A 12344-nucleotide genomic window follows, 5' to 3' on the forward strand; every position below is an offset into this window, starting at 1 on the left:
ATAAATCACAAGGATTTTGAGGTGTTGGTCTTGACCAAATATTTTTGTGATTCTTAGGATTTCAAATGTTTGTCAATCCCCTAGCTGTTATACTATAGAATAGACTTAGTAGTCCTAATTATGATTGGAAACAAAACTTGGACATTAAGGTCGACTGTCCTCTCAGAACTAAGAACAATATAAGTGTATTTTATTCATTAGTTGTAGAAACATATTTAATGGTGTTATCTACCGGTACCTGGTGTGTAGATACAGGAGTCACTGATCATGTCTGCAATTCATTGCAGGGTTCCAGAAAACCTGACAACTATATGAAAGGGAAAATACTATCTACATGGGCACCGCTACAAAAGTAGCAGTTGTTGCAGTGGGAGATATTTATCCTCTGATAGGAATAAAATATGGATATTGAGAACTAAATTTCAGTTTCTAAAACTATTAAGGATAGATATTCTGTCTATTTTGATGACAAAGTTGTTATCAAGAAAAATAGTGAAGTTATCTATTCTGGTACGTTGGTTGACAATTTATAATCCAATAACTCCCACGATGCAACAAATAAAAAGTAATAACACATTTTCTAACTTTAATAAGAGAAAGCAACCTTCGGAGATAAACCAATCATATCTTTGGCATCTAAGACTAGGTTATATTAACTTGAGTAGGATTCAAAGGATAATAGTCGATGAACTTTTGGGTTCATTGGTAGTGGAAATCTTTTCAACCTGCGAGTCTTACTTAGAAGGAAAAATAACCAAGAAACCTTTAAGCCCAAGGGGTATGGAGCCAAAGATATCTTGGAATTGGTTCATTCTGATTTGTGTGGACCTTTGACTATCCAAGTAAGGTGTTTTCGAATATTTCGTCTATTTTATAGACAATTATTCAAGATACGGGTACATTTACTTGATGTGCCACAAGTCTAAGTGTTTTGATAAGTTCAAAGAGTACTAGGCTGATGTGGAGTAATGTCAAGGTAAAAGTATCAAGACACTACGATGAGATTGTAGTGGCAAATACCTCTTTGGAGAGTTTAGGAGACACTTATCAGAAGTCAGGATTAAATCCCAACTGACTGTACCTGGTACACCCCAACAGAATGGTGTGACAGAAAGAAGGTATATGACTCTTATAGAAATAATTAGATCGATAATGAGTTATTATCGAAATCGTTTTAAGGATATACTCTAGAAACGAAAGTGAACATAGTACCTTCTAAATCAGAACCCTCTACTCCCATAGAATTGTAGAATGGGTGTAATCCTAGTCTAAAGCATATTCGGATTTGGGGTAGTCCAGTACATGTGCTGAAGGGAGACACTGATAAGTTGGAATTAAGAACAAGAGTTCACTTGTTTATGGGTTATCCTAGAGAAACAAAAGGAGGTTTATAGTCCTAAAAATCAGAAGGTCATTGTTAGCACCAATACCTAATTTTTAGAAAAGGACTATGTAATGAACCACAAGTCCATAAGTAAATTTGTGCTTAAGGAAATAATAAAGGACACGTCTAATCTAGTACCAACTATACAAAATAAGATATCACAGGAAACTGCAACACGTATCACAAATGATACACAATTTGACAAAGTATCTTGTCGTAGTGGGAGGGTTGTTAGGCAACCTAAAAGATTCATGTTCTGGGAGAGTTTTTGGACTTGATCCTTGGTGAACATGAACCTGATTCCCGGACATATGATGAAGCACTCCAAGATAAAGATACAGCATCTTGGCAAAGAGCAATGAATACTGAGCTTATAGAACCACCAAATGGTGTAAAAGTCATTGGGTGAAAATAAGTCTACAATAGAAAAGGAGGGACAGACGAGAAGGTGGAAACTTTCAAAACAAGGTTTGTTGAAAAAGGGAAACCTTTTACCAGCAGTCATGCTTAAGTCTATCCGGATTCTTGTATCTATTGTTGCTCATATTGATTATGAGATTTGGCAAGTGGATGTCAAGACAACTTTCCTTAATGGAAGTCTTGAAGAAAGTATCCATATAAAGCAATCAGAGGGGTTTATTGTAAAGGGCTAAGAGCATCTAGTATGTAAGCTCAATCGGTCTATGGACTGAAGCAAAAGCTTTAAGATCTTGGAACATCTGGTTTAATAAAGTAATCCAGACCTATGGATTTATTCAGTGTACGGATGCGTTTTTGTGTATACAAGAAGTGTGATGGAAACGTGGTCGTATTTCTTGTATTATACGTAGATGACATTTTTGATAGTTGGAAACAATATCAAAGTGTTGTCGGAAGTAAGGGTATAATTGTCCAAGTAATTCGATATGAAGGACTTGGGAGAATGCACACATATTCTAGGGATCCAGGGATCACAAGAAAAGAATGTTGTGCTTATCCCGAGCCTCATACAATCCTAGCTCGTTTTAGCATACAAGACTCCAAGAAAGGTTTTCTACCTTTTAGACATGGAGTAAACTTTATCTAAAGAGATGTCTCCGAAGACATCAAAGGAGATATAAGACATGAAAACAGTTCTTTATGCTTCGGCTATCGGAAGCCTAATGTATGCTATGCACAAGATAGGATACACTACAACAAAAATGTTAAAAGACAACACCCTACGGCAATGATTTTAAGAGAAAGCGTTGCGTATTTGCTGAAAGACAATGGTTTTTGCCAAAACCGTTGTCTTTGAACTCCCCATTAAATATAAAAGACAACGGTTTTGAGAAAACTGTTGTCATTGAGCGATTTTTTTTAAAACAACAACACTTTTTACAACGATTTTCTAAACCGTTATCTTTAAGCGCATTTTTAGGGGATACGACAACAATTTTGATATAACTGTTGTATTTGACTTTGGTCTTTTTTTCCCCCTCGCACGTAATTTTGCTTTCCCTCTTTTTTTTCGGCGCCGTGTTCTCCCCTTTACATTCTCGAACCCTAGCCAGAGCACGCGGCAGCTATGGTCAACTAAAGGCCCATTAACAAATACGTCTCTCTCTCTCTCTCGCTCGCTCGCCCTACTTTTGCTTCTTTCGATCTGATCTAGTCCTCCCTGGTCTGGAAGGTAAGAGATCTTAACCCTAAGGATCTGTGCTTCAGTTGTTGGATCAATTTCTCTTTGTGGAATTTGGATTTCATTTTGGCGTTGCTTCGAGTAGCCTGTTAGCATATCAATTGATTTGTAGGTTTGTGCAATTTTCATTCTTCCTTTTAAAATCCGTCTAAGCTTTTATCTCGATCACCGTTTGTCAGCTTATGGATCTTGGGGTTCTTTCTTTGTTGAGCCTATTTGAAGTGAAACTAGGTTTCGCTTCTCAATAGTCGCTCTCCTTTCACTCGCCCCTTAAAATTCTTTTTTTGACTGAGCATTGTTCTTAAAAATCCTTTTTTTTTTTGCCTCTTTAACGTGATTGAGGACTTGATTGCTGCAGCTATCAGTTGGAATTGTGTTCCGAACTTGGATTATTCTATTTGATGTAGGAGACCTTGATGACGCTTTTCACAAGCATTGTAAATTTAGATATCCTTTCAGAATTTGTACTTCCTTTGAAAAATATGAAAGGTTTGATTGTGTCTGGAATGGGGGCAAAAACGAGTTTCTGTTCTTTATGGAAAACCATGTGAGGCGTAGCTGGATGTGTTCTTTATTGTGAATTACTTTATCTGTTTAAATTTATCTTAAAATTTTTCTTTAAAAAAAATCACTAATGCTGCAAAAGGTTGGAAACCGCCAACCCAGCGGCCCCCTCACCCCGGCTCCACAAGTATGAGAGGGAGTAAATTACGGTGAATACGGACCCGGTTATGACATGGCGGTCTCAGGTGTTTAGCACGGACAGATATTGTGATGATATGCAAGAATTAATGCCATAGCTAAGCATCACTTTGACTTGCCTAATTTCTATCTATCAATTTATATTTCACTTGCAGCATAGTTATTATGTGGAGCATTTTTTCTCTTTCTAACAATGATATATAACCTCAATAATCTTATTGTAGTATTCTTCCAGCCTGGTGAGAGTATTTCTTGATCCACATTAAAATTGCTTACTTTATTGTAGTTTTTCAAATGCTACAGTAGTGGATATTTGTCTGGAATATACCAAAGAGATTGTCCAAATAAAATACATAGTTCCATGACTATTCAATTCAGTGCATATTTTTGTGATGGTTAATTTGCAATTTTCATGTTTATTTATACTTTATTTATCTCTATGTTATTTTATTTTTTATGTGGTTTCCCATTTTTGATGTGTTTGTGTCAAAAAATGGCTCAAGGATACACTAAGATGTAGATCAAGGTCGTTCGTTAGACCGGGAGCATGAAATGAGTGTTTGTATAGCTTTTCCAAAGAGAGAGTTTGTGGTTGTGCACCTTGGGATGTCATTAGATAAAGCCTATAGTTTGTCAATTGAAGATCTCAAAGAAAAAAAAATCTTCCTAGTTATTATTGATTATTGATCTTTTTGAAAAAATTTCTCCATAGCATAATGATTAGTTACCATATAAATGCATACTAATGATCTTCATTCTTGTTGAGCCTCATTAATGATCACTTCCATTCAATAACCTAACTTCGAGTTTAGTTTTACCATAAGGATGTGCTCTATTTATTTATTTTTCTCTTTTTACCCCAATTCTAGATGAAAGATTTTCTGAGATAATTGGAAGTCCTTATTACATGGCTCCAGAAGTTTTAAAATGGAATTATGGACCAGAAATTGATATATGGAGTGTTGGAGTTATACTCTATATCTTACTATGTGGAGTTCCCCCATTTTGGGCTAGTAAACTTTCTATCAATAAATCCATTTTGCACACTGCATTATTTGTTCTACTACTTTATGCAAATAAGTTATTTATTGTCTACTGTAAGCTTTCCATGAATAAATCTATTCTTTATTAGTTCTATCACTTTCTTCTAATAAGTTACTTATTGTCTATTAATTAATATGCTTTTTGTATTTCTTCAAATACATTTTCTATCTAACAAGAGCTATGATTTCTTAATTGTAGAAACTGAACAGGGAGTTGCACAAGCAATTCTTGTTGTACGAAGGAGCTTGAAATTGTTCAATTCGAACAAGAAAAGGAAAGGAAAAAAGAAACCTACGTGGGAAGTTGTAAAGGTATGTATATTATATACACACATATATCTACTTGTGATTAATTAAAAAATATTTAAATATGCATTATTCATTGATAATTTTTTGTTAACATAGGGTCCTCGACAACCTAATGCGAAACAATGTGGGTTTTATGTGATGAAATTTATAAGAGAAATTATTGAAGGAAATGCTACCCGCGCGAAGGATTCACTTATCTCAATGGTAACATTTGACATATTCTCAATTTTCTCAAATAATTTCTTATATTTAATTTTTCTTCTTCATTACTGATTTTTTTACTAATATAATCTGGGTTTCTTAACCGTTTATGAAAACAATTTACTCTAACGAAGAAATTGATGAAGTGCGCTCCGAATAGGCGGATTACGTACTAGACTATATTCATTACTAGGTATAAATTACTAGACTTCAAAAGATTTAAGTGCACTCCTAGTTTTAGACCACTAAGCCTAACTCCCTGATTGTTGAAGTATAAATGTAGTGCACATGGTAGTTTCTTATGTCACTTTCTATAAAAGGTTTAAAGGTGATTGATAGGGATGTCAGGTTTTAGTTGGGATCCAAGTGTTTTTTTTAAGGCATGAAGGAATTATCCAAGTATCATTGCATGGTGAAGTGTGTATCAATTTGAAATAGTTTGTTTGTGACTCCATGTCTTATTGATTTTGATTCCTTAGTGTCAATAATTTGTTTTGTTCACTGCTAGCATACATGTGATATCTTGCTGATTAACATTTTGTGAATTTAGTTATAGGTATTGTCATGGTGTCCTTATAATTTTGTTTTTGTTTTGTCTATTAAAATTTGCCTCTTTGAAAAAAGACATTTTTCCAGGAACAAAGAATATATCAATGTTTTCAAATTCCTTGTCTGTTTTCAACATTTTCCTAAACAAGTTCTTGTCATTTTGTCAATCCTGCCTATAACTCAGCAAGTCTGCATCCTAAATCAATGTTTAGATGCATTTTCCGCAGGTTTAGTTAATTTCTTATTGCCACGAGTATCTTTTAAGAATGTTTTTGACTGATTATTTAGAAACTCAATGGCAAGGTTAATGAAATTCATTGATCTAATAGACAGGCATAGGCAAAGTAAACTTATTCTGTGAATTTAAAGCTACGTGCATAAGTTTTCCAATGGAAGTTACCAAGACAACTCTAAGTTGGTTAAATTGTTTGTATTGCATAAGTTTTATTTCTGAGACTATAAGTTGATTATATTGCTTGTATTTTATGTAGATTTATATGAATAAATCTAAATCAGAATTCTGGAATTGAGTGTTGTCCTAGAATTGCTTTATATTAGAGCTATGCGAAATCCTAGAATTGCTTGTATTGCATAAGTTAAATTCTAAGACTATAAGTTGGTTATATTGCTTGTATTTTATGTAGATTTATATGAATACATTTAAATCAGAATTCTGGAATTTTGGAATTGAGTGATGTCCTGGAATTGCTTTATATTAGAGCTATGCGAAATCTTGGAATTGCTTGTATTGCATAAGTTTGTATTGTGTAAGTTTTATTTCTTAGACTATAAGTTGGTTATATTGCTTGTATTTTATGTAGATTTATATGAATAAATCTAAATCAGAATTCTGGAATTCTAGAATTTAGTTTTGTCCTGGAATTGCTTTATATTAGAGCTATGCGAAATCCTAGAATTGCTTGTATTGCCAATAAGTTTTATTTCTTAGACTATAAGTTTATGAATAAATCTAAATCTGGAATTGATAAATTTAGTTTAATTTTTTTCTTGTAGGTACGTAACTCTGCCAATTCGTGTAGCTTGAGACTTTTGATACAAGGAGTGAGCTTTGTTAGGTTGTAAATTTCCTTGCTAATGTGTAAAAGTCATATGGAGAATAGTACTGGAAAACATGTGATTTATGCATGGTTTGATACTACTAAGTTTGATGAGTACAACTCATTTTGTATATTTTGTAATATATATGTGTGGCTACAAGATGATTTATGGACGTTTATTTTAGATTTAATATAGTAAATATTTAATTTTGTATTGGTGGTTTGTTTATATTAAAATAAGATTGGTTGTTTGGTATTAATAAATATTAAAGACAACAGTTAAAAATGTTTTAAAAACTATGTAAACCACAACGAAATTTTTTTTGTAAAAAGTGATAAAAGACAACAGTTTTATCCATTGTAAAATATATTAAAATGATATACCACAATAGTTTATAACCGTTGTAAAAAAAAGCAAAATGAGTAAATATTATCTACCACAACGGTTTATATCTGTTGTAAAAAGAGTCTACCACAATGATTTATTTCTGTTGTTGAAATTATCTACCACAATGGTTTTAAAACGTTGTCGTATCCTTCGTAAACAAATTTTGAGCATATAAACAACAACGGATAAAAACCATTGTTAAATGTCTACAAAGACAACGAATTCAAAATCGTTGTCATACGGCAATACATTCTACAACGCCCTCAGTTACAACGGTTTTTTGACCCTACGACAACGGATAATATTCGTTGTCATTTGCAGTTTTTGTTGTAGTGGTATCTATTTTGCCGTAGGCATAGTTAGCAGATATCAAAGTAATCCAAGACCGGGACGCTGGACTATCGTAAATCATATATTAAAATACCTTAGAGGGACTAGAGATTATATGCTAGTTTACAATGCAGATAATTTGATCCCTGTGGGTTACACGGATTTTGACTTCCAATCAGATAGGGACAATAGTAAATTGACCTCGGAGTTTTGTGTTTACTTTAGGAGGTGAAGTTATAACTATGGAGGAGTATTAAGCATAGATGCTTTTCCGGACTCCCACCATAGAAGCTGAGTATGTGGTAGCCTCTGAGGCAGCCATAAAAGTTATATGACTCAGAAACTTCATGATGGACTTAGACATGATTTCTGGTTTATCCAAAGATTATTACGATTTATTGTAATAATAGTGGTGCAGTAGTAAACTCGAAGAAACCATAAGTCCATAAGGCAAGTAAACACAATAGAGCGTAAGTACCACCCAATACGAGACATCGTATAACGAGGAGAAATTGTTGCCGCCTAGATTGCATCAGATGATAACATGAGAGATTCTTTCACTAAGGCCCTTCCGGCAAAAGCTTTTGATCGGCATGTGGAGGGGATGAGAATCAGATTTATGGCGACAGATATGACAGCTTAGTCTTTTAGTATAAGTGGGAGATTGTTAGAGTGTATACTAAAAGTCTAGCTTTTGTAAACATTTATTTTGAAATAAAGAATCACATTGGTCAAAAAAATGTCTACATTTATACTAAGAGTAGTTGTTCAATTAATTTATATTGTAGATAACATGGTGTGTGGTCACACACAGAAGAACATGTTATCGGTTCTTTATAAATTATAAACAGTAGCTCGCAACTAAGATGGAAAGGAACAAACCATTGGAATAGTCGTAGTGTAATGAGGTGTTAGTTTATCTTGACTGATAAATTACACTAGTACACTTTGAGTATACTGAGCAAGACCATTTAAGGTAAGTTCTTTTTGTACTGACTTGATAAAAGAACAACACTTTAGTTATTATGGAAGTGTGTGCTCTTAATCCTAATATAATAACAAGCACATATATTTGGTATTCATTTTTTTTTACTTATCAAAGGGTGAGATTTATCTCGATAAATCAATAGGCTCGATAAGTTGGAAATGATATTACTTATAATGTGTGTTGTTGATTATAGAAGGAAGCTGTGTCCTAGTAATTTAGGTTGATAATGTCCCCAAGAGGAGCTCATAAGGATTGTCATGTTAAACCCTGTAGGTGGATTTAGTTCGACATGACGATTAGGTTGAGTGGTACTACTCTTGGACTAAGATATTAATTAAAATGAGTTGTCAATAACTCAATTAGTTAGTGAACATCCGACATCTTAAACACAGGGAGACTAACACACTCGTAATAAGAAGGAGCCCAAAATGTAATTTGGGATTGGTGCGGTAGTTCAATAATAATTCTTTAGTGGTATGAATTATTATTGATGAAATTAAGTTGGGTGTTCGGGGCGAACACGAGAAGCTTAATTTCATCGGAAGACCAAAACCAATGCCTCCTCTCGGTCCCTATCGTAGCCTCTTGTATATAGAGAATTATACCCACCTATACCCACATTCTTACCCACTCTTTGGTGGTCGGCCAAGCTAGCTTGGAACCCAAGCTAGGGTCGACCAAGACCCAAAGATTGAGCCAAATAGAGGGGTCGGCCAATGCTTGGAGCCTAAGCATGGTGTGGCCGGCCCTAAGCAAAATAAAAGGATTTTTATTTTAAAATTTTTCTTATGTGGATTCCATGGTTTTAAAAGAAAGTTTAAAATTTAAATCTTTCATTTTATAGCTTTCTACAAAAGATTAAGAAAAAAAATGATATCTTTCCTTATTTGTAGATTGATAGGAAGATTTTAATTTTGATAAAACTTTTCTTTTTTGGAATCATGTTCATGATTTAAAAAGAGAGTTTTAAAATTAAATATTTCCTTTTATAAGTTTCTACAAAAGATTAAGAAAAGATTTGATATCTTTCATTATTTGTAGATTGAAAGGAGATTTTAATTTTATTGATAACTTTCTTTTTTGGAAATCATCCACATGTTTTAAAAGAGAGATTTTAATTTAAAGAAATTTCCTTTTATAACCAACCATGAAGGGATAAATTATTAGAGAAATTTTATTTTTTTAAATTTCTGGAAATAAATAAGAAAGTTTTAATTTTGATTAAAACTTGTCTATTTTGGAAGCTCTTGAGGTGGTCGGCCATATAATTCTAGAAAAGGAATTTGGTTTTAATTAAAATTTTCCTTTTTATAGCAAAGGAATTAAGGAAGTTTTTATTTAAATTTCCTTATTTTCCAAGACCAAGGATTATAAAAGAGGGGGTAGAGGTGCCTTCATGGGTGACAACTCTATTCTATTTTCCTCCCTCTCTTCCTTGGTGGTGGTCGGCCCTAGAGATTCTTCTCCTTCTCTTCTCTTCTTCTTTAGTGGTCGGTTTCATCCCTCTCTTGGAGCTCTTGTTGGTGGCCGACTCAAGCTAGGAGAAGAAGGAGAGAAAGGAGGTTTTGTTTCTTGCATCCCTTGGAGCTTGGTGGTGGTGGCTGGACCTCTACTTCTCTTGGAGAATTGATGGTGGTCGAATCTAGCTTGGAGAAGAAGGAGCTTGGTGGTTCTCGTCTCGGAAGATCGTTGCCCACACAACGTCCGAGATTAGAAGAGGAATATGGTAGAAGATCAAGAGGTTATTTGCTTACAAAGGAAGGTATAACTAGTAATTGTTTTCCGCATCATACTAGCTTTTCTTTGTATGATTTCCAAATACAAGAGACATATGATTTTAGAGTTTCGGATTTGTTTCGAAGTTATGTTTCTTTTGTTTAGTTTTTCTGATTTGTGATTCGATTGTTCTTTTCGGTTAAACCTAATGTTATTTTAGGAAATTAAATATTAAATTTCTATTAAAGGCTTTGTCAAGGCAGTAGTGGATGATCCCATACCCAAGAAGGCGTAGTGTCTCGCCATGTTTGACCTGGGAGCCGATTTTAGGAATAAATATTTAATCAACTTTATAACATAGGTGGATTTGGATCAATAGTGTTAAGTTCTGCTTGCGATCCAAATCTAAACCATTAAGAATAAATAAGTTAAATTTGGAATCAATAATGTTAAGTTCTGTTTGTGATTCCTAATTTAATTTCTAAAGAACACAATAGGTTGTTTAGGAAAGGTTCGACACTTGTACAAAATTTTTGTACAGTAGAACCGGTACGATCTTCCTAGGACCAACCAACACCCAGGATCGAATCTTTTGAGGAACTAACGGTAGGATGTAATCTAGGATTATATGTTATTCCTATTTTTGGGGGTTTTAATATATATAAATGGGGATTTTAGCTTTGGATTTAAATCCAACAAATGAAAAGCATAGCAAATAAGAAATTAATCTAATGCATAAATGAAATCTACCTAGGTGCCAATGATTAATCCATATGCATTGTCACACTACGTATCGCTTTCACCATCAACACAACTAACTAAGCAATGAAATAACAATATTCAAATAAAATCTAAACTCAAGCATTGAATAAAGTGAGCAATTAAATAACAAGACATAAGATAAATATGATCTAAAGCTCAATTCAAAACCTAACTTAGAAATTAAACTCTTAACAATTAACTAAGCATCAAACAAGAATTACACTAACAAGAAACCAAAATTGGAATTACAGAAACTCAAACAAAATGAGATTGCAATGAAATGAATCAGATCCAAAGATTTAAGCAGATTCAAAGACATTAAAAGAAAGCAAAACAAAACATTCTACAATCCACAATCCTTCCTCTCTGTCCTGAAGCAGAGACTGAATCTGGGAACGCCCGTCAACAACCGGCGGTGGAGTTTGGACATCCAGCTCTTTCAAGTGATGTTCATAGCTTTCAGGGAACACCCATCTAGCTCGCAACAACTTGAGCTTACCAACAATCAAAGAACAGAGGAAATCTTACAGAATCATCTGAATCAGGAATCGCAAGGGGAAATCAGCGATGGAATAGTATAGGAATTGCTATGGAATGCCATCTGGCACCTCCGTTGGATGATGGCAAACCCAGATCGGGGAACACCCTTAAACCTTGGCTCAGATGGAATCGCTGGAATCAAAACCACGAATGGGGAACCCCCTCAATTCGCGCCTCGCTTCTTGCTTGCTAGACGCCGGTCAGTTCAAAGCTTGTTGTCGATGAAGAAGTTAGGTTTTCAGGTCTAGAAGTGGAATGGGAGCTGCGGCGTCGCTGAAGAAGAATTGGTGAACAGTGCGGAAATTGCGAGGAACCGAGCTCAGGGAAGCACTGTAGCTTCTCGTGCAATTTAAATCAACCTCACATTTGATCGGACGGTCCAGACTAATTCAGGGCTCGATCAACGGCTAGAACATCTCAGATCTAGATCAAAGCTTCTGGATCTTCATCAACGGCTGCGATGTGCTTCCTCTTGGCTTGGATGGACTAGATTCTTGACAGATGGCTTAGATCTCTCCGATCTTCAATGGACGGTCCAAATCGCTCCAAGGCTTGATCGTCTTGTTTAGCCCTAGATTTGAGCCCAAATGTGGTCTGATCTGATCGGGTCCATGACCCTTTTGATGCCTACAAAATAATAATCAAATATTAGCATCAAATACTATGATTATAGGCTAATTTACAATTAAGTCCAAGATCAAATGCAATTATGTA

At 34.5% G+C, this 12344-nt stretch overlaps 1 protein-coding gene across 2 annotated transcripts; it reads left to right on the forward strand.

Moving 5' to 3' along the window:
• Positions 1 to 2854: 2854 nt before the first annotated feature.
• On the forward strand, positions 2855 to 7051 carry LOC122028882. 2 transcript variants are annotated; one of them, XM_042587831.1, is made up of 5 exons: positions 2855 to 3035; positions 3691 to 3793; positions 4989 to 5101; positions 5195 to 5302; positions 6863 to 7051. In XM_042587831.1, the coding sequence occupies exons 2-5, from the start codon at positions 3781 to 3783 to the stop codon at positions 6929 to 6931; spliced, it is 303 nt and encodes a 100-aa protein (XP_042443765.1). In that variant the 5' UTR covers positions 2855 to 3035; positions 3691 to 3780; the 3' UTR covers positions 6932 to 7051. The 2 variants fall into 2 exon arrangements, with proteins under 2 accessions (XP_042443765.1, XP_042443766.1); XM_042587832.1 differs by having other exon boundaries at positions 3711 to 3793.
• The last annotated feature ends 5293 nt before the right edge of the window (positions 7052 to 12344 follow it).

The sequence above is a fragment of the Zingiber officinale genome, chromosome 10B, assembly GCF_018446385.1.
Source record: "Zingiber officinale cultivar Zhangliang chromosome 10B, Zo_v1.1, whole genome shotgun sequence".
Classification (NCBI taxonomy): domain Eukaryota; kingdom Viridiplantae; phylum Streptophyta; class Magnoliopsida; order Zingiberales; family Zingiberaceae; genus Zingiber; species Zingiber officinale.

Excerpts from the sequence above, each read along its gene's own strand:
- LOC122028882 (XM_042587831.1), top strand. Across the intron at positions 5,102-5,194 it reads CTACGTGGGAAGTTGTAAAG|GGTCCTCGACAACCTAATGC; the intron begins GTATGTATATTA and ends TTGTTAACATAG. Across the intron at positions 5,303-6,862 it reads AGGATTCACTTATCTCAATG|GTACGTAACTCTGCCAATTC; the intron begins GTAACATTTGAC and ends TTTTTCTTGTAG.